Raw genomic sequence first — 22,608 nt, forward strand, 5'->3', positions numbered from 1 at the left:
CCAGAAAGTGGGTAAATAGCAGGGCTGGAGTGAGGCCCCTGCCTGTCAGGAGCATGGGGAAAATTACTGGCTCTAGTGTTATGAATTGATGGCACGCACACACACACACACACACACACACACACACACACACACACACCTCAAATGTATACATACATAGACATTCTTTCTGGATATGGAGGTTTCCAGACTTCAGGGCTGTTTCCCCCCCCCCCCCCCCGTTTTTAATTTTGTTTTTTTATTAGGTGGTAAATATGCTAAGATCGGTCAGGGGCCTGCAGAGCAGCTGTCTGGTGGGACTTAGATGCTCAGGCCTGCCCTCTCTCTCTCAGCATCTTAGAAGAGGTAAGGGTGGTTCCTTCTGAGCCAGCCTACCTGTAGCTGAGAACTTCCTTAAGGCAGCCTAGGCAGAGATGGCTTTACAGTTCCCTGCGAGGGAACAGGACTCCTGTAGACTGGAGCACTCCCACAGGTACCTAAGGAGCACAGAGCTGAGAGCCAGCGCTCCAACATCCCCACCCTGGCCCATTGCCGAGTAGAATGTTTTTGGGCAGGTCGTATCCCCACTTACATTGGCAGGGTAACTGGATAGTTGGGCTCTTTGCTTGTGGATGGGAGGCTGCCTCTTCCAGGCAGCTGCACACCCGCCTCCCCCACCCAGAAGCCATTTCCCATCTGTGAGGCTTCTTCTTGGCAGGGACCAGGACCCCGGGGGAGCGATGGGCAGGGGGCAGGGCTCCCTGGGGAGCATTGGGCAGGGGGCAGGGCTCCCTGGGGCACCTGGTTGCAACCTGGCATCGGCTCAAGTCTAGAGTGTGGTGTGGTGTTTTCACCTGCCTGTTTGCCCCAAGGATGCCTTCATGCAGCCCTTTGATCTCAGGCGGGGTTTATCAAATTTATGGCAAGGCTGTCTTATCCACAAGAATAATATCTCATTAGTATTATTGAAAATGCAAAGTAAAAAAAAAGGAATCCAGGAAAAATTAAAATCGGTTGAAATAATTAACACACAGTTAAGCTGGCAGCATCAAGCCTGCACCTGGTAAAATATGTTATTGACTAAAAATTGACAGAAGAGTCAAATCTTCCTGACAAAATTTAGCTCTGCAGAAGTTGGCTCCGGAAATATTTTCTGGGAGAAATTGTCACAAAAGAAGTCTCAGCGGTGACAAACACTCTAATTTATAAGATTTGATAAGAGCTTAAAAAAAACAATTATGGACTAAGCAGTCACTAAAATATTTTAAAATAATTGATCTTGATGAAAATAATACAATAAATTGGGGGTGTGGCTAACTTCATAGTGTTGAACAGAAAAATTGATCAAGAAATCCAATTGACCCAGTGAAGCCTATTAAGAGTTACTTTCTTAATTAAAATCATCACCACTGGTGGAGTTATTATCAAGATACAGGAGTCAAGAACAAGATCCTGATAGAAGGGATTTGGTAAGTCCACCAAGTGAGCCGACAGATGAAGGAGGTCCAGAATGGAAGGTCAATGCAAATTGTAGATTCATCTGTCCCAGCATGAGGCAGTGGCCAGAGGTCAGAACTAGCGCTCAAAGCATCATGGGTATGACCGCCGTGCTAATCCCTGACAGAACCACACTATTGTGAGCTATGCCTTGGTGAGAGTTGAAGATTCATGTGGAGGTCTATGGGAGAACTCTGAGGAGCTTGAGGCAGAATCAAGATGTGTTATCAGATCACTTGGGCCACTCTGTGAGAATGCGCTGGAGGGGATGAAGCTAAAAGCAGACTGTGGAGCTTGCAGTGGGAGGAAGAGGCCCTATTTCAGCTCTGGGACGATCACTCTCCACTCACTCCTCTGTCCACGTGTCCTTTGTTCCTTCCTTTAGTTTCCTCCCTAGCTTGCATTCTGGGCCTGTGGAGGAGGCATTGGAAAGGGGTCTGGTTTGGTTATGGAGGAAGTGTGTTAATGTCTAGCCTCCAGGAGAGAGACCCTCCAAGGTCATGGGCCCAGATACTGCAGATTTAGAATCTGTAAAATTCTTTAAAAGAAATCACAGCTCCATGCAGGTCTGATCAGTTGCTGCAGGGGTGGCTCACTGGCTTAGGACTGGGCAAGCACAGCTTTTGTCCTGTGGCTGCTCTGCCAACCTCTGTCTGAGGTCTGTGAGATCTCAGGGAATTGTACTTTTGCCCACTACAGGGTGACCCTGGGCATACCGCTTAACCTCTCTGATCCTTGGTTTCCTTACAAATAAATTAGGGCCTAGAGCATGCTTAGGGTTCCCCCGCACAAATTTCAAGACTGAGGTGGTTTTGGAAAGCCAGGAGTACATACCATAACTCCAGCCACCTTTCCTCTGACAGCTCTGACCTCAGCTCCTTGGGACCTGAGAAGAATTCTGGAGAATTATAGGGGAGTTTTCCTAAGGTACAGTTTCCTGAGATAGGCCCCATGAGACCCTAGGAGCCAGGCTTATACATAGAAAATGGACATATGTCTATTGATATGAAAGCTAGACATCCCTCTCATAAACCAAAGCTGTAATGTCCTGATTGTGAGGCCATTTCCACCGGTTAGAAGCATGGAAGCTAGCATGTCTTTGTGGAGAGAGCCCTTAGCCCAGACTCAGGGGCAGGGGCCTTCTCCTGCCACAGGGTATGCTTGGTGCCCCCTGCCAGCCAGAATGCTTTATCCTTTTGACCCTTCTAGACTAGCTCCTTTAAGGGTATCCTTGCCTCCTTCCCTCTTGTCCATGTGCCTGGGATTTGAACTTTCACCCAAACTTGAACCCTACCCAAAGTGAGGCTCACGGGCCCCAGGAAAGGGCACTATCTCTGCCCAACCCCCACTGTGACTAAGTCATTGTGCACATGTCATTACATAGCTCTGGTGACTCAGAGGGCACGTGCCACACTTCACACTGTGCATAGTCACACTGCCCTACACAGAACATGTTCAAGGTTCTGAAAGACAGGACCCTTCTGCACAGGCACACCCTTTTTTGCAGATAGGGCCTAGTCCTTGAAGGACATAGATGCTTCAACAGAGAGCCCAACCCTGGTGATCTAGTGGTTTAAGATTTCACACTCTTTTAGCAAAGTCCTGGGAAGATAAACTTAATATAATTAGTATGTCATTCCTTTTCATTATTCAATAATATTCTGCTGTGTGTACATATATTTTTATCCATTTGTCAAATGATAAATGATATACATTTGGAGTATTTCTACTCCTTGGCTGTTAAACATGTTATTCAGACCAACATTTTCATTTCTCTTGGACACATACTTTGGAGTAGAATTTCTGGGTCATGAAAACTCTGTGCTTGCAGATATCTGTGGTTGGCGTGTGTATGTTGTGTGTGTACACCCGTGCTTATGATGGGATGTGCACGTACTATGGCATATGTGTGGAGGTCAATGTTCACTACCTGAAGCATTGGTCTTTGCCTTTTATCTTATTTGAGACGTGACCTCCTGTGTGCAACACTGTTTCCAGCTTTTATGGGTTCTGGTGAGAAGTGTTTTAACCACTAATCCATCTCCTTAGCCTAAGACATTTGTTGTTAAATGAACAGGGCTCAGGGCTGTTTATGGAGAAACTTCCCCAGTTGTCCGAGCTTCGGGAAATGAGGTTTCCTGCCATCTGGTCCTTGCTGGGTGCTGGGATTCACTGTAACCTGGCAAGCCTCAGTTTTCTGGTCTGTGACACAGGGCTAGTGCTCTTTTAGCTCACCTCCGGGGCTTTGAAAAGTAATTACTATTTGTGGGGCATGTGAAGAATTGCAGGGTGTTATTGCTTTAACTGCTTGCATTCTTTTTGCCTTGTAAGTTGGGTATGGCTGCTCTGGTTTTGCTTATCTAAAAGCTGAAGTTCTCAGAGAGACGAAAGAACCAGTCTACCATGTTAGCCAGTGGTAAAGCCTCAACTCAAACCCAGGCATGTCAGAATCCTTAAATTCTGACTGATCCCCTGTGCTGCATTCCCCTACCCCAGAAGCTGAAGTGCCCACAACAGATCATCACCCTAACAGGGGCTCACAGGAAGTGCCTTTAGGTAAAGTTCTCTGGCAAGTGGTTGAAGTAGGTAGAGGGCAGTTGGGACCATCATGGAGACATGACTGTCTTTTAGACTGTTCAGATCAAGCTTTAAGGAAGAGATTCTATTCAGCTGACTGGGAAGGTGAGCAGAAGGCTGGGGGCACCTGGGAGTTTCTAGTGTTTGCCAGTCCAGAGCTGCCAGAAACCTGGAGGGGTTTGCAGGAGCCAGTGGAGATCTCACCTAGGAAGAAAGATTTGAGCGGCCCCCTCTGGTGCCCCTGATCCTCACCCCCACCCCTGCCTGCTGATGCCTCGGGGGTGGGGTGGGGGGCCTTGCCTGACTGCCTCAGTTAGCCTGAGCTGTAATAAAACACTTTAAATTTATTGTGACATTTGGATTTAATTAAAAAGTACACACTTAGAGAAGTAGAACATAATGGGTAGAGAGGCAGGGCAGCTTTTCCCCTCCTTTCTTCCCCAAACTAATTAGCGTTGTATTTTAAATTGTTTATGTGCCGCTAATCATCGTAATAAATCATTTATACTGAAAAAGACACACTCGGCTGTGCCCGCCGCGCGGGTTCCGCTCGCCGGGCTCTATCGCGAACAAATTGATCTAGAAGTGAATTTATTAACCACTGGGGAAGAAATCATTAGTGCTTTCTCTAAACATTCCCCAGGTACGCTTTATCGCCACAGTTTATGCTGTAACTAAAAGGAGCATTACCCAGGCTTTCGCTGCAGTTTCCTTGAAAAGGCAGCAGCCCACTCCCAAGCTGGGGGTCCCTGCTTCCTCACCCCTATGTGGTCCGGGAACCCCAGTTGCTGTCCAGTGTTCCTTTTAAAATAAGTTCCCCACGAAGCAGATACAGTACGCGGATGCTCCTGTGGCTGTGTGTCCCCTGCTGAGTGCTTCATGGTCATTGAGGTTTATGTCATAGGACCACTATGGCATCAAGAGGGCCTGAGCTTTAGGAGAGGTGGGGGAGGCTGGGTTTGCAGAAACACTGGGATCGGAAGCTTGTGTGAGGTAGCTTTGCTACTCAGAATCTGAGAAGCTATCAGCTGCAGGTTGACTATAGACGAGAAGGGGCCCAGGTTGGACTACAGGACCGAGCTGGGGTACCTGGAGCACACGCTGATCTGGACCCCAAGGGCTTCCTCTTGCAAGCTCTGAAGCCTTCTCCAGGGCTCAGCTGGAATGATCTCTTCTGCCCAGGTTCCTGGTGAAGTCTTTTGCCCTGTGTATTGTGGTGACGTCATAGTCCCCCAGACATGGCCTGACAGATGACAGACATAGCTTGACCAAAAGGCAGCCTCCAGCTACAGATGCCATGTGGTGCAGCTGGTAGCAGCATTAGCAGGAGTCTATTCTACTGACTGCCACATAGTGGCCTCCTGCTTCCCTGGGGCTGTGCTCCACCCCCCCTTAAACCTCCTCCCCTGCCCCCGCTTTCCTGGGGCTGTGCTCCAGGTCTTCTCCCTCCATTTTGCTTGAAGGGACGTTTATTCTGAACAAGGATCTTCCCCTTGGGAGCCCATGGCTGGTCTAGAATCCATAGCTACCTCATCTCAGAGTCCATCATTTGAACGGCTTCCCAGAAGGTTGGGTCTCTCCAACTCCTACAGAGGAGGGCTGTAGCGGCCCTTGGGCTGTCAGTGCCAGCAGGAAGCCCTGTGCTGTTGCAGCGTGTACCTAGAAGTTCCCTGTGCTTTTCTGTTTTATTTCGTCTTCCTCCAGTGCCTGTCTCCTAGTAGCTAGCAGGTGCTGTGCTCTGCGCTTCAAGAGGGAAGCAGAGCCCAGCAGCTGGGTAGGCTGAGCCAGGCTGTAGGGTTCACTCTTTGTGCCTGGAGAACACATTTAAAACTTTGAATTCAAAATTGATTTTGAAGGGCCCTAATCTCTGATCCCTGACGCTCACGGTGTGTCTGCATCTCCTGCCAGACTCTCGTTTTCTGGTTCAGCGAGTTGGTGCTCATGTCCCTGATGCTGTGAAATTGAGACTCGTCTGAGAGTGTGGGTCCTCCTCCTCGGTGGAGATTGTAGGCCTCTTGGGAGCCCCGTTTCATTAGATGGGTGATGCTGCCTTTACAGGTGCCCACGATGTAGCTGAGTCACCCTCCGGGGAACACAGCTTCCAGACACATCCCTCTGGTCTCTCACAGATGCGTGGCTCTAGGCAACACATCTCTAAGGAACATGGGGACTGGCTTCTGCAGCCTGGGATAGGATTGGGAGACTCCAGACAGAAAAAAGGCTTGGGTCTGGAGTTCTCCATAGGAAATTTCAGAGGCGTTTTCTTCCCATTGGCTGCCAAAGGCTCAGCCTAGACTACAGGGGAAAGTGGTCCGATTTATACACCCAGAGGGACCTTCAGACGATAGCAAGATAGACAAGGTCTGTGTAAGGAGCCAAGGGGTTCAGGACCGAGATGAAGAGGAAAGGACTGAGCTGTTGGCCTCCCACAGACCCATGAACCGTGCAGCCCTACCTGCCACACCCTGAGCAGGTCAGAGTATTTATGTGTAAAGGAATCAAGGAGTAGAGTCCTGGGATTCACCGCTCAAAAATTCGCTTCGAACGAGCTCAGTCCGTAAAGTACTCGCTGCAGAGCATAAGCTGGGGAACCCACACTTGCTCGCTGGCACCCATTAACACATGCATGCCTACCTGGCACTCCTTAAAAACACAAACATGCATGCCTACGTACATACAAGAGAAGAAAAGGTTGTTCATGGCACAGGGGGCTGAGTGCTACTGTAGCTGTCTCTTCCTTTTTCTGAGGACCACTGAGCCACAGGTATCTGGGACTGTGTGGCAGAGGGGCAGCAGTATGCCATCAGACCCCACCCCCTCTCTGGGGACCTGCCTGCATAAATCTGCCCTCTCCAGCCAGAGACGCTTGCCAGTAATATCTGGATGGCTGCCATTAAGTCTCTTCATTCATTTATTGAAGCGGTGCTTAGGGCTGCTGTCAGGTTCACTGCTAGGGGAACAGTGGTAGAGAAGACAGGCCTCGAGAATTACACCTTCCAAGGAAAACGAAAGCAATGGCCAGTTGCTATTGAAAACTCAAAAGGAAATGACAGGGGGAGGGTGGGAGGTTTAAATGAGGAAAGGGTGTGGTGGGTGGGAAAGTCCTCTCCTTGATACTTAAGCTCCAGTATGGGAAGGCAACAAGCCCAGAAGAGCCTGAATGTGCAAAGACCCTGAGGCAGGAGGTGGATCAGAGTGTGGTGGAGCACAGGGTGGGATCAGGAGGCAGGGGCCATACCACGGTGACGCTCTTACAGGCTGTATGCAAAGCAGGTGTGCCATGCTCACTGTACTGAGAGCCGTGGAAAGGCTCCAAGCTGGGCGGTGACCAGCCTGGCTTATTTGGAAAAGCTTCTCTCGCTGCTGAGTGAAGAATGAGTTGTAGAGCAGTAGGCTTGTGGGACCTGTGCCCAAAGTATGGTGAAAGGAGGGAGTGGGGGCTGGGGGTGCACTTCAGTTAGTAGAGTGTTTGATGAGCATGCATGAAGCCCTGCATTCGATGCCCAGCACTACTAAACTGGGCATTAGGGATGCATGTCTGTAATTGCATCACTCTGGAGGTAGATGCAGAAGGATCAGAAGTTCAGCCTCATCCTTCACTACATAGTGAGTTCCAGGCCACTATGAGCTACAGGAGACCCTGCCCCCCCCCCAAAAAAGTGGCTCTGGAAATGGAAAGAGCTATAAGAGCTAGCTAGGATGGGCAACAAGAGATGTGTGCGTGCATGTGTGTGTGTGTGCATGTATGTGTGGCTGCAGATGTGTGTGCATGTGCTTGTGTGTTATTTGATGTTGAGTTCCTCTCAGAACATGTGGATGGCATTGGTGCTGGTGTGGGTACTGTGAAAGGGGAGTGGGGAAAGGGCACAGAGACCACCTGGCAATCAGGGCTCCAAGCTGCTTTTTGTTTGTTTGTTTTTTTTTTTCCAAGACAAGGTTTCTCTGTGTAGCCCTGGGTGTGCTGTAACTTGATTTGTAGACCAGGCTGGCCTTGAACTCAGAGATCCACCTGTCTCTACCTCACAAGTGCTGGGATTAAAGGCGTGTGCCACTACCACCTCCTTGACTAGATCTATCTATAGCTTTTAAACCATGCTTGAGACTGCAGGGAAACAAAAAAGACCCTCATTCCTGCCATAGAAAGGGAGAGGCCGCACTGGATACTTGTACCACACTAGTTAATGAACTTCAAGGGGCATGCACAGCTTCCTGTGTGTCGGGTCCTGGTTAAGGACCAAAGACCAAGGGGGTCTGTGGGTCAGCCCATGAAGCCACCCCAGTCCTGGCATCTCCTCCTCCGGCTGGTCTAAAGGTTCTCAGCTGCCTCCAAATCCCTGAGCCTAATCCCAAGCTCCCCAGTAGTGCAGATAGGAGATACAGCCCTTGAGGGTAGAACCTCATAAATGGGATTGGAATCCTTATGCATGGGAGCCCAGAGAGTTCCCTCATCCCTTCTGGTGTGTGGAGTGACAGTGGGCAGGCAGCAGTCTGTGAGCCAGGAAGCAGGCTCTCATCAGACAACAGACAGGCCAGTGCCTTGGTTCGGACTCTCCCAGGCCCTGGTAAGGGAAAATGAATCTGTTGTCTCCAAGCCACTCATCTGATGTTCTGTCAAGAGGGCGCAGGTAGACGAGGACACACTCCAGGCCATGCAGGGGCTAGCTTTCCTCCCCAGCCAGGACCTCAATGCTTTCCATCTCTAGACCCACCAAGGTCATGGTGGTTTGGGGGTTCCAATGCAAGATGCTAAGGACCATTGGCCTCCCCCAAAGCCCACTGCGTAAGTGCCCCCTGCTCTTACTCTCCTGGATTCTGTTCCCCAGGGGCCTGCACTCTGCTGTGCTGAGTCAGCACGCGGCTCCCAAGCCGCCCGTACTGCCCTTAGCTGTCTCTGCAATGTGCTCCAGACCTTTCCTCCTGAGCAGGGTCCACACAGGGCTTAAGACAAGTTCACTTTTCCCCATTGTTTAGGAAGAAGGCAGGGTGATGCCATCATGGTGCTGGGGCAGAGCAGGCTGGGCGCGGAAGCTTCCTCACAGCAGCTTGTGTCTGTACCACTCGTTGTCACTCCTGGGCTTGTCAGGGGACAGATGGCATGGGATTTCTGGCCGCTGTCTCACAGTGACCCTGTAGCACTCAGGAAGGGATGATGTGGATGGAGTGTTAGCTTCCAGCTGAGTGGGTAACTGAGAGCTCTGGGACTGGCAACAGGTGCCAGGGAAAGTGCCAGGCAGTCCTTTCTGTTGCAGACGACTGGGGGATTGGCAATGAAGAGAAGGGGTGTGTTGTAGGACGACTTTGCAGTGTCTTGACCTGTGCCCAGAACCTTCCAGCTCCCGCCCCCATCTTCCACACACAAGCCCTCAGCCCTGAGTCGAGCCTTCCCTTCCACTTTCGTCTCCCAGTATCGAAGCTCATCTCTCTCCCAACAGCTCTGCCTCTTCCCCCGGACCTAGGGATAGAATTGCTGGATCCTGGCATAGGCAGCCATGCATTCTCGTAGCTGATTGTCTTAAGCTATTGGGTCAAACTTTGTTATAAGGATTTCATGTCTATGATCTAAATGAATCTTTGAAATGGTTGTTTAGAGTAGTCTCTCCTAATTTAGCCACTGAGCAAACTGAGGCAAACCTGGAAAAATGACAGAACCAGAATTCATGCCGAGGCCACGAGTCTTCAAATAGCTACTCACTACCCACCGTCTCTCTGACTTCCAGGGTGTCAGTCCCTCCCCTGAGCTGACCCCCATTTCATTAGTCCAGCCTGCCTCCTGTACTTTCCCTGCCCCAGTAGGGAACTGGAGGCTAGGGGAGCCTCTGTTTCCCTCCCTCCCTTGACCTAGTGAACACCATGCTGCAAAGGGACTCACAGAGAGGCCGTGATGAGCGGGTGAACCGGGTGACCACGGCCACGCCTTCCAACAGTTGTTCCCCTTGGCTTTTGATTCCGAATGAGTAGGAAATGCTATTAGCTCTGGCCTCACCTGCCACGTGGCGAGGCCTGGGATAGGAGTGCACTGAGACGAGAAATTGTGGAGATAAAACCAGTGTGAAATGGAAGCCGCCTCGCAGGCTGTGCGGGCCTGTGCAGAATAGTTACTTCTGAGAAAACGAGATTGCGAGAGATGCGGCAGAGTTAGATTACACTTTCAAATTGCCTTATTCGAGGGGTTTGATGCCTGGGAGGGGCACAGACGGGCTCTGCTGGGGCATTTCTCTGCAGCAGCACATCTGGGATAGGCCCAGGTGGATGGCAAGAGCTCGGATCTGTGAAGCCCTCTGAGCCCTACTCTCAGCAGCTGGGGTGGGAGGGGATGACAGGGCTGAGTGCTGGAAGCTATCACACTCTACAAGGACTCATGACTTCTGCTTCCTCCTGTCTCTAAGGTGCCAGGTTTGGTTCCAGAGTTTGTTTGAGACTGGTGGCTGTGACAGCCCATGTCCGTGTGCACCTGTGCCTCCTCTGTGCATGTTGACATCGGCCCGCCAACATGTGTGTGGACCCAGCCATGCACATGCACACTTGCAAACATGAATGTGTTTTCAGGTGTGTTGCTGAGCACCTGGTGTGTGTCAGTTCCAGGCTGGACACTGACAGCATTGATGCGGACACAGCCCCTTCTGGTGTGGCCCCATGGGCCTGTGTGAGTCTATGCCCGTGGAGGAGTATTTGCGTGCTCTACCCATGTGTCCCATGACTGTGTCTTCCAGTGTCTTCCGATCTTGATAAAGTCTCCTGTGGGAGTCTCCTTAGCACTCACCATACAGCCAGCCCTGCCTTGGAGCAGAGAAGTCACATGCTTGGGCTCCAGAGAGAGAATGCCAGGGTTCAATCCCAGATCTGTCTCCTACTTCCAGACAAGTTAGGAACCTTTTCCACACCTCATTTTTTAGAATGGGAGTAAAGATAACAGTTAGCACAGCCCTGAGTAAACACCTTAGGGTGCTAGGTCGCTGCCCATCCCAGAGTCCCTGCCTGTTACGGGCAGGGGTGCTCATGGTGAGAAAGGAGAGCCCGGAAGGCAAGAGGCAGCCTTGTGCTGTGAGGCTCTGGGCAGGGCTTACAAGTGAGTCTCCTACTTCTCTGGCCTACTATAGAAGCAACACAGAGGTCCATTGAGGGATTATGAGAGACGCTGAGGCTATTCGTACCCGGGCCCCAAGAACGCGGCTCAGCCAGCATCTGAGGGACCTTCCTCTGAGCCCAGGCTAGCCTCTCTCACTCGACTGGCTGCTGGAGCTCCCTTTTGGGCAAACAAATGGGGATGGCTTCCTCCTGGACATGCTTGCTCTGGCCACTGGCCTGGCTTCTGGATGGCAATGAACTCTGACCTGAACCCATGGGACTCTGACCACAGTGGCAAGTTCAGATCGATCAGCTTCTCTGCAAAGGAAGTGTCTATCCCTACTGGAGGACCCCGCGATGGGACTGTGAACTTGGCCGAGTCAGCACCACTCATCTAACTTGACTGCCAGACTCAGCCAGTTCCATTACTCATGGCCGCCCTCTGAGAAGACCTTCCCCTTTCCTATTCCTTTTCCTTTTCCTTGCTCCCCCCCCCCTTTCTTTTCTTGGTTTCTGGCTGTCCTGGGACTCACTATGTAGACCAGGCTGATCTCAAACTCACAGAAATCTGCCTGCCTTCTGCCTCCCAAGTGCTGAGATTAAAGGCATGCACCACTACACCTGGCAAGACATGTTTACATTTTATAAAGAGGAAAGAAAACTAAGACTCAAGGTTAATGAAGTCTATAAGTACTGGTATCAGATAAACCCAGATCAGGGATAATCTAGGAATAGATGCCCTTTCTGCCTCTGAACTGCTGATGCCTTGAGTCGTAGGAATTCCTCTAGATTCAAGAGAATGCATGTCTTATCCAGGGCTGCTGGCGCTGTGATGAAGCATCGTGACCAAGGCAGCTTGGGAAGGAAGGGTTTATTTTGCTTATATTTCCATCTAAAGAAGTCAGGACAGGAAGTCCAGGCAAGAACCCGGAGGCCGGAGCTGATGCAGAGGCCATGGAGGGGTGCTGCTTACTGGCTTGCTCCCCATGACTTGTTCAGCCTGTTTTCTTATAGAGCCCAGGGATGGCCCCATCCACAATGGGCAGGGCCCTCCCACATTGATCACTAATTAAGAAAATGTCCTACAGGCTTGCCCAAGACCAAATCCTATGGAGATCTTTTCTTAAGTTCTCTCCTCTCCCATGACTAGCTTGTGTCAAGCTGACACAAAACTGGTCAGCACTGAGGGAATGTAACGAGTGACCCAGGGCATTGTCCATTTGTTTTGTTTTTTATTTGTTTGTTTTTGAGACACGGTTTCTCTGTGTAGTCTTCAAACTTGCTCTGTAGACCAAGTTGGCCTCAGATTCAGAGATTCACTTGCCTCTGTCTCCCGAGTGCTGGGATTAAAGGTGTGCACTGCTAGTGCCTGGTGACATTGTTATAAAAGATGCTGTTGGGAGTACTGGATGTGTAGATATAGGATGTGTAGACTGGGAAACAGGATTCCAGTAATCATTTCCTAGCACTGTGGCTGGTCTTACCCTTGATTTTAGCAATTGGTATTTTATAGACCACAAGCATCTAGAGACTTAGTGTCTGAAATCAACACTTTGATGATTCATGGGGAAAAGTTATAAGTATAAATAAAAGGAAGAGGATACATGAAATAGGCTCTTGGGAATTATTCCTATTATTGCAATTTTTCTGGGAGCTGAAAAGATTATTTTAAGTCGGAAAGACAGCCGGGCATGGTAGCAGAAGCCTGTCGTCCAAGTACTTGGGAGGCAAAGGCAGGGGATGAAGGTTGTCCTCAATGACATAATGAGCTTGGGGCCAGTGTGGGCCACAGGAAAAGCAAACAAGGGTCTGGGGAGATGGCTCAGTGGTTATGAATGGGTACTGTTTTCACAGATGACCTGAGCTCAGTTCCCAGTACCTGTGTTGGGTTGTTCCAACAGCCTCTCGCTCCAGTGCCCCCTTCTGGCTTCCACAGGTACTGCACTTCTGAGTACATACCCATACACAGACACATACGAAAATGGCTCAGCAGTTATAAGCACACATGCTCCTACAGAGAACCTCAGATCACATCCTAGCACCCATGTCTGATGGCTCACAACTGCTTATAACTCCAGCTCCAGAGGATTCAATGCTTCTAGCCTCCATAGGCACCAGTATTCACATGCACATGTCCACATAACAACACACACAGAACAAGATTGAGATTAGTTTTTTTTTTAAATGTAAATCTCAAAGTGATAAAACGTTTCAAAGAAATGAAGACCTAAAGGACTAGCATGCTGATGGAGTGGATACTGTTCTTTTCCCCGTTCCAGCTTCTGGGCTCTGGCCTTAGAGTGGTAGCTTCATCTTGACCCACCACAGTCTTTGAACAAGACCTCATGGCCCCACGTCACAGGAGCCGGTCAGAAAGGAGGGGCCTGCTTCCCCCAGGTCTGCACTCCTAGCTCCCAGCCTAGAGCCTCCTCTGTCTCCTAAAGCACAGCCTGGACAATGGTATTTCTCCCAGAGCAGTGGAGAGTACCACCCTTGGGGTAGAATTAGGGAACGCCCTCTGGTGGGCTAGAAGGAGAAAGAGGCCAGGATTCTGCCAGGAGCTGGTACAGTCTGGCTATCCCTAGCCGCAGTCTCCATCACAGGCAATAGTGCAGCCCAGTAGGGGTCATTCCTGAGGTGTGGCCTCCAGTGACCTGCCACAGGGTGAAGTAGGCACACTAGGATGTTAAACTGACCTTGCCGAGGGCAGCTGGGGTGGGCAGGGTGCTCTCCTGTGACGCGGGCCACTTCCTCCTCAGGCCTCATCCACAGTGGAGCCCACATGCTGTGCTATTTGGAGAAACCCTCATCCCACTGGAGAGTAGCAGCCTAGGTTGGGCTGCATAGGTAGGAGATGCTGAGGTTGTGGGTCTGGTTGGCAGGCAGCGTCTTGTGCAGAGGGCCTGTCTCCAGGGTGAGGGGAGAGGGAAGGTAAGGGGAAGGACCATGACCTCTGTGAGTCCCACCTCTTTACTGAGGTGTCTGGCTTTGCCCCACATTGCAGAGCTGTGTAAATGTCAGAGTTCTGCAGGCCCCTGGGATCAGAGCCTGTTCTGCCCTGGAGCCTTGTACAGACCCCTTAGGTAACTGGGTGCTGATGAGTTGGACTGGGTGCTGATGAGTTGGACTTCACCTGAAAGACTGTTCCCACGGCCTGGCCACTTCCTCTCATGCAACAGAGAGACAGGAGTTCAGCCTGTCTCGCTTCAGATATCGTTCCCTGTTCTCCCTGGGATTGAGGGTGGCACATGGTCCGAGCGAAATGATGACTTTGTCAGGCCTAGTATGTGTACCTGAGCATGTGCCTGGGCATGTGTGTGGGCACAAGCGGTCTCCATTGTTAAAGATGGCTGTTTTCACTCGTGAGTAGTAATTATTGGGTAATGCTTTAAAACCTTTCCTGAAGGAGTGCAAAGCTGTTTCCCCCTCCCCCTCCCCCCCCACCCCCGAAGTCAGGAGTACGTTAAAAGGATTACCATGTAGATTTGATTTTTAGATAACGCTAAAATGGATCCCAAATGGACTTGAGCAGAGGGCTGCTATCTCCCTAATGGGAAGTGCATGGCCCCAGGCTCTGCTCCCAGACCCAGCAGAGGACGGGTGGGGAGGTCTGCGGGGGGCTGACTGGCTGGTAGGCTAGAGGGGGCTGGGGAGACAGGAGTTGAGAGCCCAAGTACAGAGTCTAGAGGGACCAAGCCCCACCCCCATCCCCCTCCCACCCCCGCATACCAGGTGAATGAGAAGGACCTCAGTCTGTCTCGCTGAGGCTACAAGGCTCTAGCTTGAGGTCTGAGTTAGTGATTATATGAACAGCTTTCCTAGACAGATGCCCCTCCACAGGCCCCAAGGGACAGTCTTCCCATCCTTGGAACCTGGGTCCCCTTTTATTTTCCTACATTTTATCCGTCCCTGTAGGCCAGGCCTTAGAAGGAACTTCTCCTGAGGTTGACTTCATGGGCAGATCCTCTGTGAGAGGAGACACAGGCTGACCCCGGGACAGCCATCATCCTGAATACTCTTTCTCTCATTTAGACCAATTAACCTTTAGAGCTGCATTAAGGAAATTAGTCAGTGAACTTCCCAGCTAACAGATGGTCCTATGGTGATAGGAGGAGGGAGGGAAAAGGGAGCCAACCTCTGCCTGACAGGGGCATCTACGTGGCCTCCTCCTCCGTGCCCTCACCTGTCCCTTGGCCTTGTGCTGTCGTAGGTCTGAGCTCTCTTCTCTAGAGAGGACTTCCCTGTCCTAAGGGTTATCGTCCTCTCCAGCAGAGGTCAGAGGAGGTGGCTGGGTTGGGAAAGCACAGGAACATAAAGCCCTTCAGTGATTTAGTGGTTTAGCCATCCCTCCAGCTGAACTTCCCTAGGAGCAGAGCATTTGCCCGGAAAACTGAGGGCTATTCTGACCTGATATCTATGAATCTGAGGTCTCTAGGTGGCAGGGTCTCCCCTGAAGCCAGAGGGCATATTCCTTCCTGAAGAGGGAAAGGAAAGGGAGAGATCTGGATCAGCAGCTGGGCCCGTGGATAGACACAGAGTCGGAGCTGGGGATGGGAAAGATACCAGGGATGGAACTGAATGCTTTGCCTGGAAAGAACATAGATTGGAATTTGGGGCAGGGTACGGCCAGTGGAGACAGAGACTCAAGGCCTGGTGGAAGCTGCCTATCTTGGAAGGGTGGGCTTTGCTGGCTGTGCCTGGGTTGTGGGTGAAGACTGCCTCTAACCTAACCCATCTTTTCTTAAGAGGCTTGTTCTCCCAACCCTCCTTGTACTACCACAGACTTGGTGTCTGTGTCGCCCGCCCTTTCCCTGGACACTGTGTGCCCCGGTTCCCTCCCCAGCTGCCCTTCCTAGTGGTTCCAGAAGAGGGGACCAGGCATGTGTGACTGAGTGCTCACCCATGCCCACACTTGCACACCATGCTGTGTACAAGGGTGTTTGTGAGTGTACACGCTCACCTACCAGCAGGCTCTGCCTTCAGTAACTGCTCTCTGAGCCTTCCCTGGTACTTGTCGCTTCCTGTGTGTTGAGAGGCTTGCCCAGGCTGCACTGGAGCTGGTTCAGGGAGATTGGACCAGAGTGCAGAGGCTTTGGAACCTCCCTCTTCCCTCAGAGCAGGCCACATAGACATTTGCCTGTGACCAAAGCATTCCTGAGGGGAGTTCTCTCATGCCTTCCCAGCCGCCACCCTGAGCCTCCCACTCTCTTCCTGGTACCACCATTCTGCACATAGTGGGTGCTGCAGTGCACAGTGACTGTTCCTGTCAAGAAAGAATGAGGAGGATGAGAATGATCTGGGAATTTCAGTGAACCTCGTTCTTAGACCTGTGGTGGCCAGCTGTAGCTGTGTTAGGATAGCATGCAGGCGGATCAGAGCACACTGGGGACAGTGACTAGGAAGAAGAGCCCAGCAAGGCCAGCAGCTTCTGGTCTTGACAGGCCCAAGGCATAGGCTACGGCATGTTGCCCAAGAGGCCAGGCCTGGGGCCTGAGGAAGAAGTAGACAATGAGAGCTCTGGGAGCCTTTACTTAGAGTTAGCAGTAAAGAGAAAGACATATTTGCCCCCTTCCCCGGCAGGGGGTGGTGCTCCGGAGCTCCAGGGCAGCCCCAGGCCCATCTGTCTAATTTTCCTGTCCCAGGTGTGCCGATGCTCTCCGTCCAACCTAAGGGGAAGCAGAAGGGCTGTGCAGGCTGCAACCGCAAGATCAAGGACCGGTACCTGCTGAAGGCCCTGGACAAGTACTGGCATGAGGACTGCCTCAAGTGTGCCTGCTGCGACTGTCGCCTGGGCGAGGTGGGCTCCACTCTCTACACCAAGGCCAACCTCATCCTGTGCCGGCGTGACTACCTGAGGTGGGTTCTGCCGCCTTGCCCTACCCAAATAGCCTCTGTCATTCTAGCCTGGTGCGACTCGGCCCCAAGTTTTAAACCAGGCAGCCTGTGTGCACAACCGTGTGACTGTCAGCCCTGTGAGCCACCCGAGAGCAGGGTTATGCCTTTAACCTCCTTGGACATGGCCCCACAGTATCTGCTCAGGCACTAGTAAAATATTGGATACAAAGATAATCTTCCCATGGGTACCAGCCTGGCTTCAGCCTTACCTACCACCTCCTATGGGCATCCAGGAGGGGACATCTCGAAGGGGCCTGGAGCGGCAGATGAGGTAGTCTAGACTTGCCTGGGCCTTCCTCCTGGTGGAGTCTCCCTGGACTCCTCCTCTCCAGGTGCACTGGGATTAGGCTCGCATTTGCCTTGGTTGGCAGGGAGCCATACCCTGGGACAAGGGCTGCCAGCGCTTTTTAAAGATCCGGGTTGGAACCAGCCCTGAGCCTTTGGTTTTGAACTTTTCTCCATTTAACCCCCCTAGAGCCCACCTTGCATTTTTCAGAGCCCTGCCTCTTCCCCCACAACCCAGATCTCCTCCCCCGGGGCTGCCTTCCCCAATTAACTGTCTCTCAGGCCACTTCTGACATCAGCAAGGCTGGAAGGAGGCCACGAAGCAGGGGCCTTGGCTGAGACCCAGCACCTGCATTTGGCTCTGTCACTAGCTGCTGGATGGTGGCTGGGCGGCCTTGTGGGGGAAGAAAGGCCCGTTGCATTAATTAGCAGGATGGGGGTGAGAGCTGGTGGGACTTCTGCTCAAGTCAGGACAAGTCGGAGGGCAGGGTTACCTAGAAACTTCTCCCTTCCCCAGAGACCCTGAGATTTACCTATCTGGACCTTTCAACTGTTGCCTTTAGCTTTAGCGACAGATTTTTTTTTTTTTTTTAAGTGATGGTATTTAGAGCTTCTAGGGTGGAGAGAGAAACTGAGCATGGGAGGAAAGGCTAAGGATGCTCTTGGGAAGTCAACCCTCAAGGGCATGGAAAGGGGCTTTTATGCCTGGAGTTTGGGGACATCGAATTAGCAGGCTAGGGAGAGGTGACTATCTAGCTGATGGCCTACCAACCGGACTGGGGGAAGAAACACCATGGTGCAGTGTGGGGAACTCCCAAGTACCCACTTCTGGGCCCTGACAGCCATAGGGACTAGAAGTTTCCCCCCACCCCCAGACCCACATCCTCTGGTAGAGGTAATGAATGACTTCTGGAGCCAGGTAGGCCGGTAGGTTAGGGAGGAGTGGCTGCCCAGAGCCTGGACCTTTACAACTGCTGGTGGCAGAAAAGGCCCTCATCGGCAGGCAGATGCTGTGGCCCAGCCTTTGTCCGCCTTTATCTGAGTCACCAGGCAGCTCAGGCCAATGAATAATGGAGCCAAGCTGGTCTGCAGGTGTCTGAGCCTGCATCAGACAAATCGGACAAATCGGGGATTAGAGGCCCGCTCCGCCCGCCTCCCAGCCTACTTGTGTCTTTTGGAGCTTGCTCAGCAGAAAGGAGATGATGAGGAGGAGCTTGGTCGGGCCAGACCATTGGAGCACCCAGCCAAGAATTGCCATGAATGGGGAGGGAGGGAACTTCCTGTCCTCCGGTCCCTGGAGCTTTGTAGTCAGCAGCTGAGAGGAGGGTTGCCCTCTCAAAGAGACCATTGTGTCAGGTCCCCTTGCAACTTGTTTTGGGGATCAGTTCTGGGTGAGAAGCATCTTTAGGCAGGCCGGGTTGCCCTGGCAGCTCCATTTTTACAAAAAGATAAGCTGAGATTCCGAGACGGGAAAAGGAGACACAGGCAAGTAGCACAGTGGCGTTATGGCAGAATACAGTTTTACAAAACACTGTAATTTTATCTGTTTTTGAGACCAGCTAGGCTGGCCTCGAACTCCCCAAGCAGACACAGATTACCTTCAGTTCCTATTCCTCCTGCCTCTACCTCCTGAGTGCAGGGTTATAGACATGGACAACCACAGGGGTACTCAGGTACCCAGAGCGGCCTTGCCTGCGAGGCGAGCACTCTACCAACTGAGCTGCAGCCTCAGAAAGCACTGTCATTTTAAAAGCAAGGAACCTCATCGGTGGCATCGGTCACTCTCCCAGAGGAGCCAGGCATGTGTCCCAGTGAGTTGTTTATCTCTCTGTGACTCATTCTTTTCTTGGATGGGAGTGATCTAAGTGTGGACCTCACAGGGCTGCCTTGGGATCAGATGAGGTGATTTTTGTAAGCTCTGATAGTATGTCCCTGAGCCACAGGTTCAGTTAGGGTTAAGGTTAGGCATTGCTAAGTGCATTGTACAGAGTGAGGGGTGCAGTTTGGTCTTTGACATTGAGATAACTGGGGCTCTGGGTGGCTCCAAGTGACAGTGTGAGGATACACAGCCCACAACAATGGGCAGACTGCCTCTGAAATGTAGGCATGTGTGGGTCTGGAGCCCTTGCTAAGGGCCCATCCCGGTGCTCTAGGAACCCTGGTGGAAACCTGAAATGGGTGTAGGGTGATGATGTCTGCACCTGACTGTGAGCTACACAACCTCCCTGGGGAGTGAGATGCCAGGGTTTTAAAGCTCAATCGGGCAGGATCTCGATATGGTAGTTAGTTCTTGACTAGGCCCCTTTGCTGTCTATCCCACGAGCTAGGGAATGGGCTAGCCTCTGGGTGGAGGCAGCTCCTTGGCAGGCCCTTACATCCTCTGTGCCCTTCCCTGGCAGGCTTTTTGGCACCACAGGAAACTGTGCCGCCTGCAGCAAGCTGATCCCAGCTTTTGAGATGGTGATGCGGGCCCGAGACAATGTGTATCACCTTGACTGCTTCGCCTGCCAGCTCTGCAATCAGAGGTGAGTGCCAGACCCTCAGCCAGCTCAACACACTCCCCAGACCTTAGCCCGAGGCCTGCTGGTTGTGCCAGGAGCACTGAAGAGTCGTGTGTACAAGTGTGACTTTGTTTACGTATGTAGCTGAGTATGTATGCTGTCTTTATCATACATGTGCATATGTGTGTGTCTACATTTTATGGTCAGATGTGTACACTCCAGTATTAGTGCACTATATAGGTGGTACGTTTCTACATGAATTTAATGATGGGGTATGTGTGTATGTTCACTCTATGTGTGTGTGTGTGTGTGTGTATATATATATATATATACACATATTAATATATATATTGTACATAGGATAAAAGTATTTGTACATTTGAGGGAGGAGTTGTTTGTATTAGGGTCTTGTGTATCCCAGGCCACCCTTAAACTTGCAATGAAGCAAGTGGTTGCTGGGATTATAGGAGTGTGCCACGTGTCCAGTATATATGTGCTTGTGTTTGTATTGTAAATGTTTGTGTGCACGCGAATACTAGTACATGAGATCGGTGTTTAGTTGTGCATGTGACTTTAATTATTCGTGCATAAGAGTGTGTACATGGTGAGGTAAGAATTAATTCTAAATGTGTGTACTGAGAATACTGTATTGGTGGGCACGTGTTTTTGTGTCCTGTCTTGTGAGAAGGGGTCCCCAGGCCCATAGGGTAAGAGATCTCTTCAGGGAATGAATACCACTTCCCCCGACTCCACTCGTGAATCTGGTTCTGACCCCCTCTCTCTTGTGTGAATTTCTGGGCCCTATCCATTATCCCAGTTCTGGGGAAAGACTTGAGGGATTCTTAAGCATTCACCCCTGGCTTGGAACTTACCATCAAAAAGCAGGAAATCTTCTCAGGAGCACTCAGGTCAGGTAGGAATTCTTACAGATGTTTTCAGGTTGAGGTCCAGAGGGGCCTGCAGGCAGCTGGCTGAGAACTGTGGCTAGATTGCCTACCAGCAGGACTCTGTGACATTCCATCGCCACCTGGTGGTCAGACTGAGATCCACTACTGGGACTGAGTCCCGTACCCAGGGGCTTAAAGTCTTGGCCACCAGGGGACGTCTTTAAAGGGAAGCTTGAAAACCCTTCAGGACTTCCAGAGGACTAAGAGACCCAAATGGGATCTTCCTGGGCTGAAGAATAAAGTGTGGACTGCGGTCGGTCTCACTCTTAAGAGGCTGTGAACCCTACGCTGGGAGGGAGCAGAGGGGTGGAAGCAGCCATGTTCTCTGTCTCCCTCCGTCTCCCTACCTCCCCTCTGCTCTCAGTCTCCAGTCCTCCACTCTGTCCAGTTCTGGTTTTCTACCTTCTCCTGCACCCTCTCTAGGACTGGGATAAGACATCTGCATCCCCGCTGCACCTCCTCACGTGACTTGCTGGTGGGAGGCCTAGGGCTTGGCAGTCTGTCTGTCTCTCTCACCACCCCAGGCTGCAGGGGTCTGCTGAGAGGAGTTAACCAGGCTTGCAGTGACATTTCCTCTATCCCCCTGGGAGGTTCCAGGAGCTGGCTCATCAGCATCACTGTCCCCCATGCATGCCCCACCTCCTGGGCCAGGCTGGGACCTCCTCTCACTGGGACCTCACCATGAGCTCCTTTTCTCTTGATTTTTTTTCCCCTAGATTTTGCGTGGGAGACAAATTCTTCCTGAAGAACAACATGATCTTGTGCCAGATGGACTATGAGGAGGGGCATCTCAATGGCACCTTCGAATCCCAGGTTCAGTAACGCCCAACATCTGGCCTCCAGGTCCATCTGTCCGTCTGCCCACCTGCCCGACTGCCTGGCAGGCCGGCCAGCTACTCTGCCTGCGCGGGCTGGCCAGCCGCTGTCCTACAAGTTAGAACTTCATCCTCAATGGGAGGGTGGCTTTTCTCCACCACCACCGCCCATTTCTGTGGGACCCCTCCTGGGGCCAGGCTCGGCCTGTACAGTCTGTCTTCTGTATATAAATGGGAACATTTATTTTATGAGAAATGTAATGCGATTTTATTACTGGCGTGGATTAAACTTATGAATGTTTCCGGGGACATGAGTGCATTGTTCACGTTACTGACACAGAAGTGCACCTCCCTACCCTCTGCCTCTGCTGGGTAGGACACGAAGAAGCATCCTCCAGCATACACTCTTGCCAAGCAGGGCAAACAATCATGGCTTTAGGGACCAGAAGAAGGGAATCACTCAGTGTGCCCCAGCCACACATGAGAAGTGAGGTACTCCTCCCTTCCTGCAAAGCATATATCCTGGCCCCATGCAAAGCCCCGAGAAGGGGGGTGCTGTGACGTTTTGTGTACTTTTAGCCCATACCTCTGTCACTGGGACCCCTAGCAAAGTGGCCAGATGGGGACCCAGCTCTGCCCTGTTCCACAGTAGCGCCCCAGATCCCAAGCCTCAAATCATGACAGTACCCTCCAGACCTCTTTCCCTTTCACAGCGACAGATAGTGTTTGTTGGGTCTGACCTGGATCCTAGTGTCTTGTTTATCAGTCAAAACATCGTTTCCCTTGAGCTTTTCTGTACAGGCTGGAGACAGTCAGTCACTCAGCAAACCTCAACCTACCCCAAGTCTTAACCTTATGCCTCCATTGGAGCTAACACCAAGGGACTCGGGCATGGGGTTAAGTCATTGATGAGACACAGTCTCTGCTCTTGAGAAGTCTGCCAGGGACCTGGAAGTCTGAAGCCTCAGTAGGGGAGAGAGAAGAAAACCAGGAAGACTGACAGAACACACCAGGGAAGGCAGAATGCTTCTGGGAAAGCTGAAATGA

The 22,608-nt window shown here is 51.4% G+C and overlaps 1 protein-coding gene across 2 annotated transcripts in view; it reads left to right on the forward strand.

Moving 5' to 3' along the window:
- Positions 1 to 21,870, forward strand: part of Lmo1 (LIM domain only 1) — a 36,662-nt gene extending 14,792 nt beyond the window's left edge. For both annotated transcript variants that reach the window (XM_052175321.1, XM_052175331.1), the window contains 3 exons: positions 16,761 to 16,974; positions 19,698 to 19,823; positions 21,463 to 21,870. In XM_052175321.1, coding sequence (XP_052031281.1) covers positions 16,761 to 16,974; positions 19,698 to 19,823; positions 21,463 to 21,568 — 446 coding nt within the window. In that variant the 3' untranslated portion in view covers positions 21,569 to 21,870. The remainder of the gene's footprint in view (positions 1 to 16,760; positions 16,975 to 19,697; positions 19,824 to 21,462) is intronic.
- The last annotated feature ends 738 nt before the right edge of the window (positions 21,871 to 22,608 follow it).

The sequence above is a fragment of the Apodemus sylvaticus genome, chromosome 1, assembly GCF_947179515.1.
Source record: "Apodemus sylvaticus chromosome 1, mApoSyl1.1, whole genome shotgun sequence".
In the NCBI taxonomy this organism is placed as follows: Eukaryota; Metazoa; Chordata; class Mammalia; order Rodentia; family Muridae; genus Apodemus; species Apodemus sylvaticus.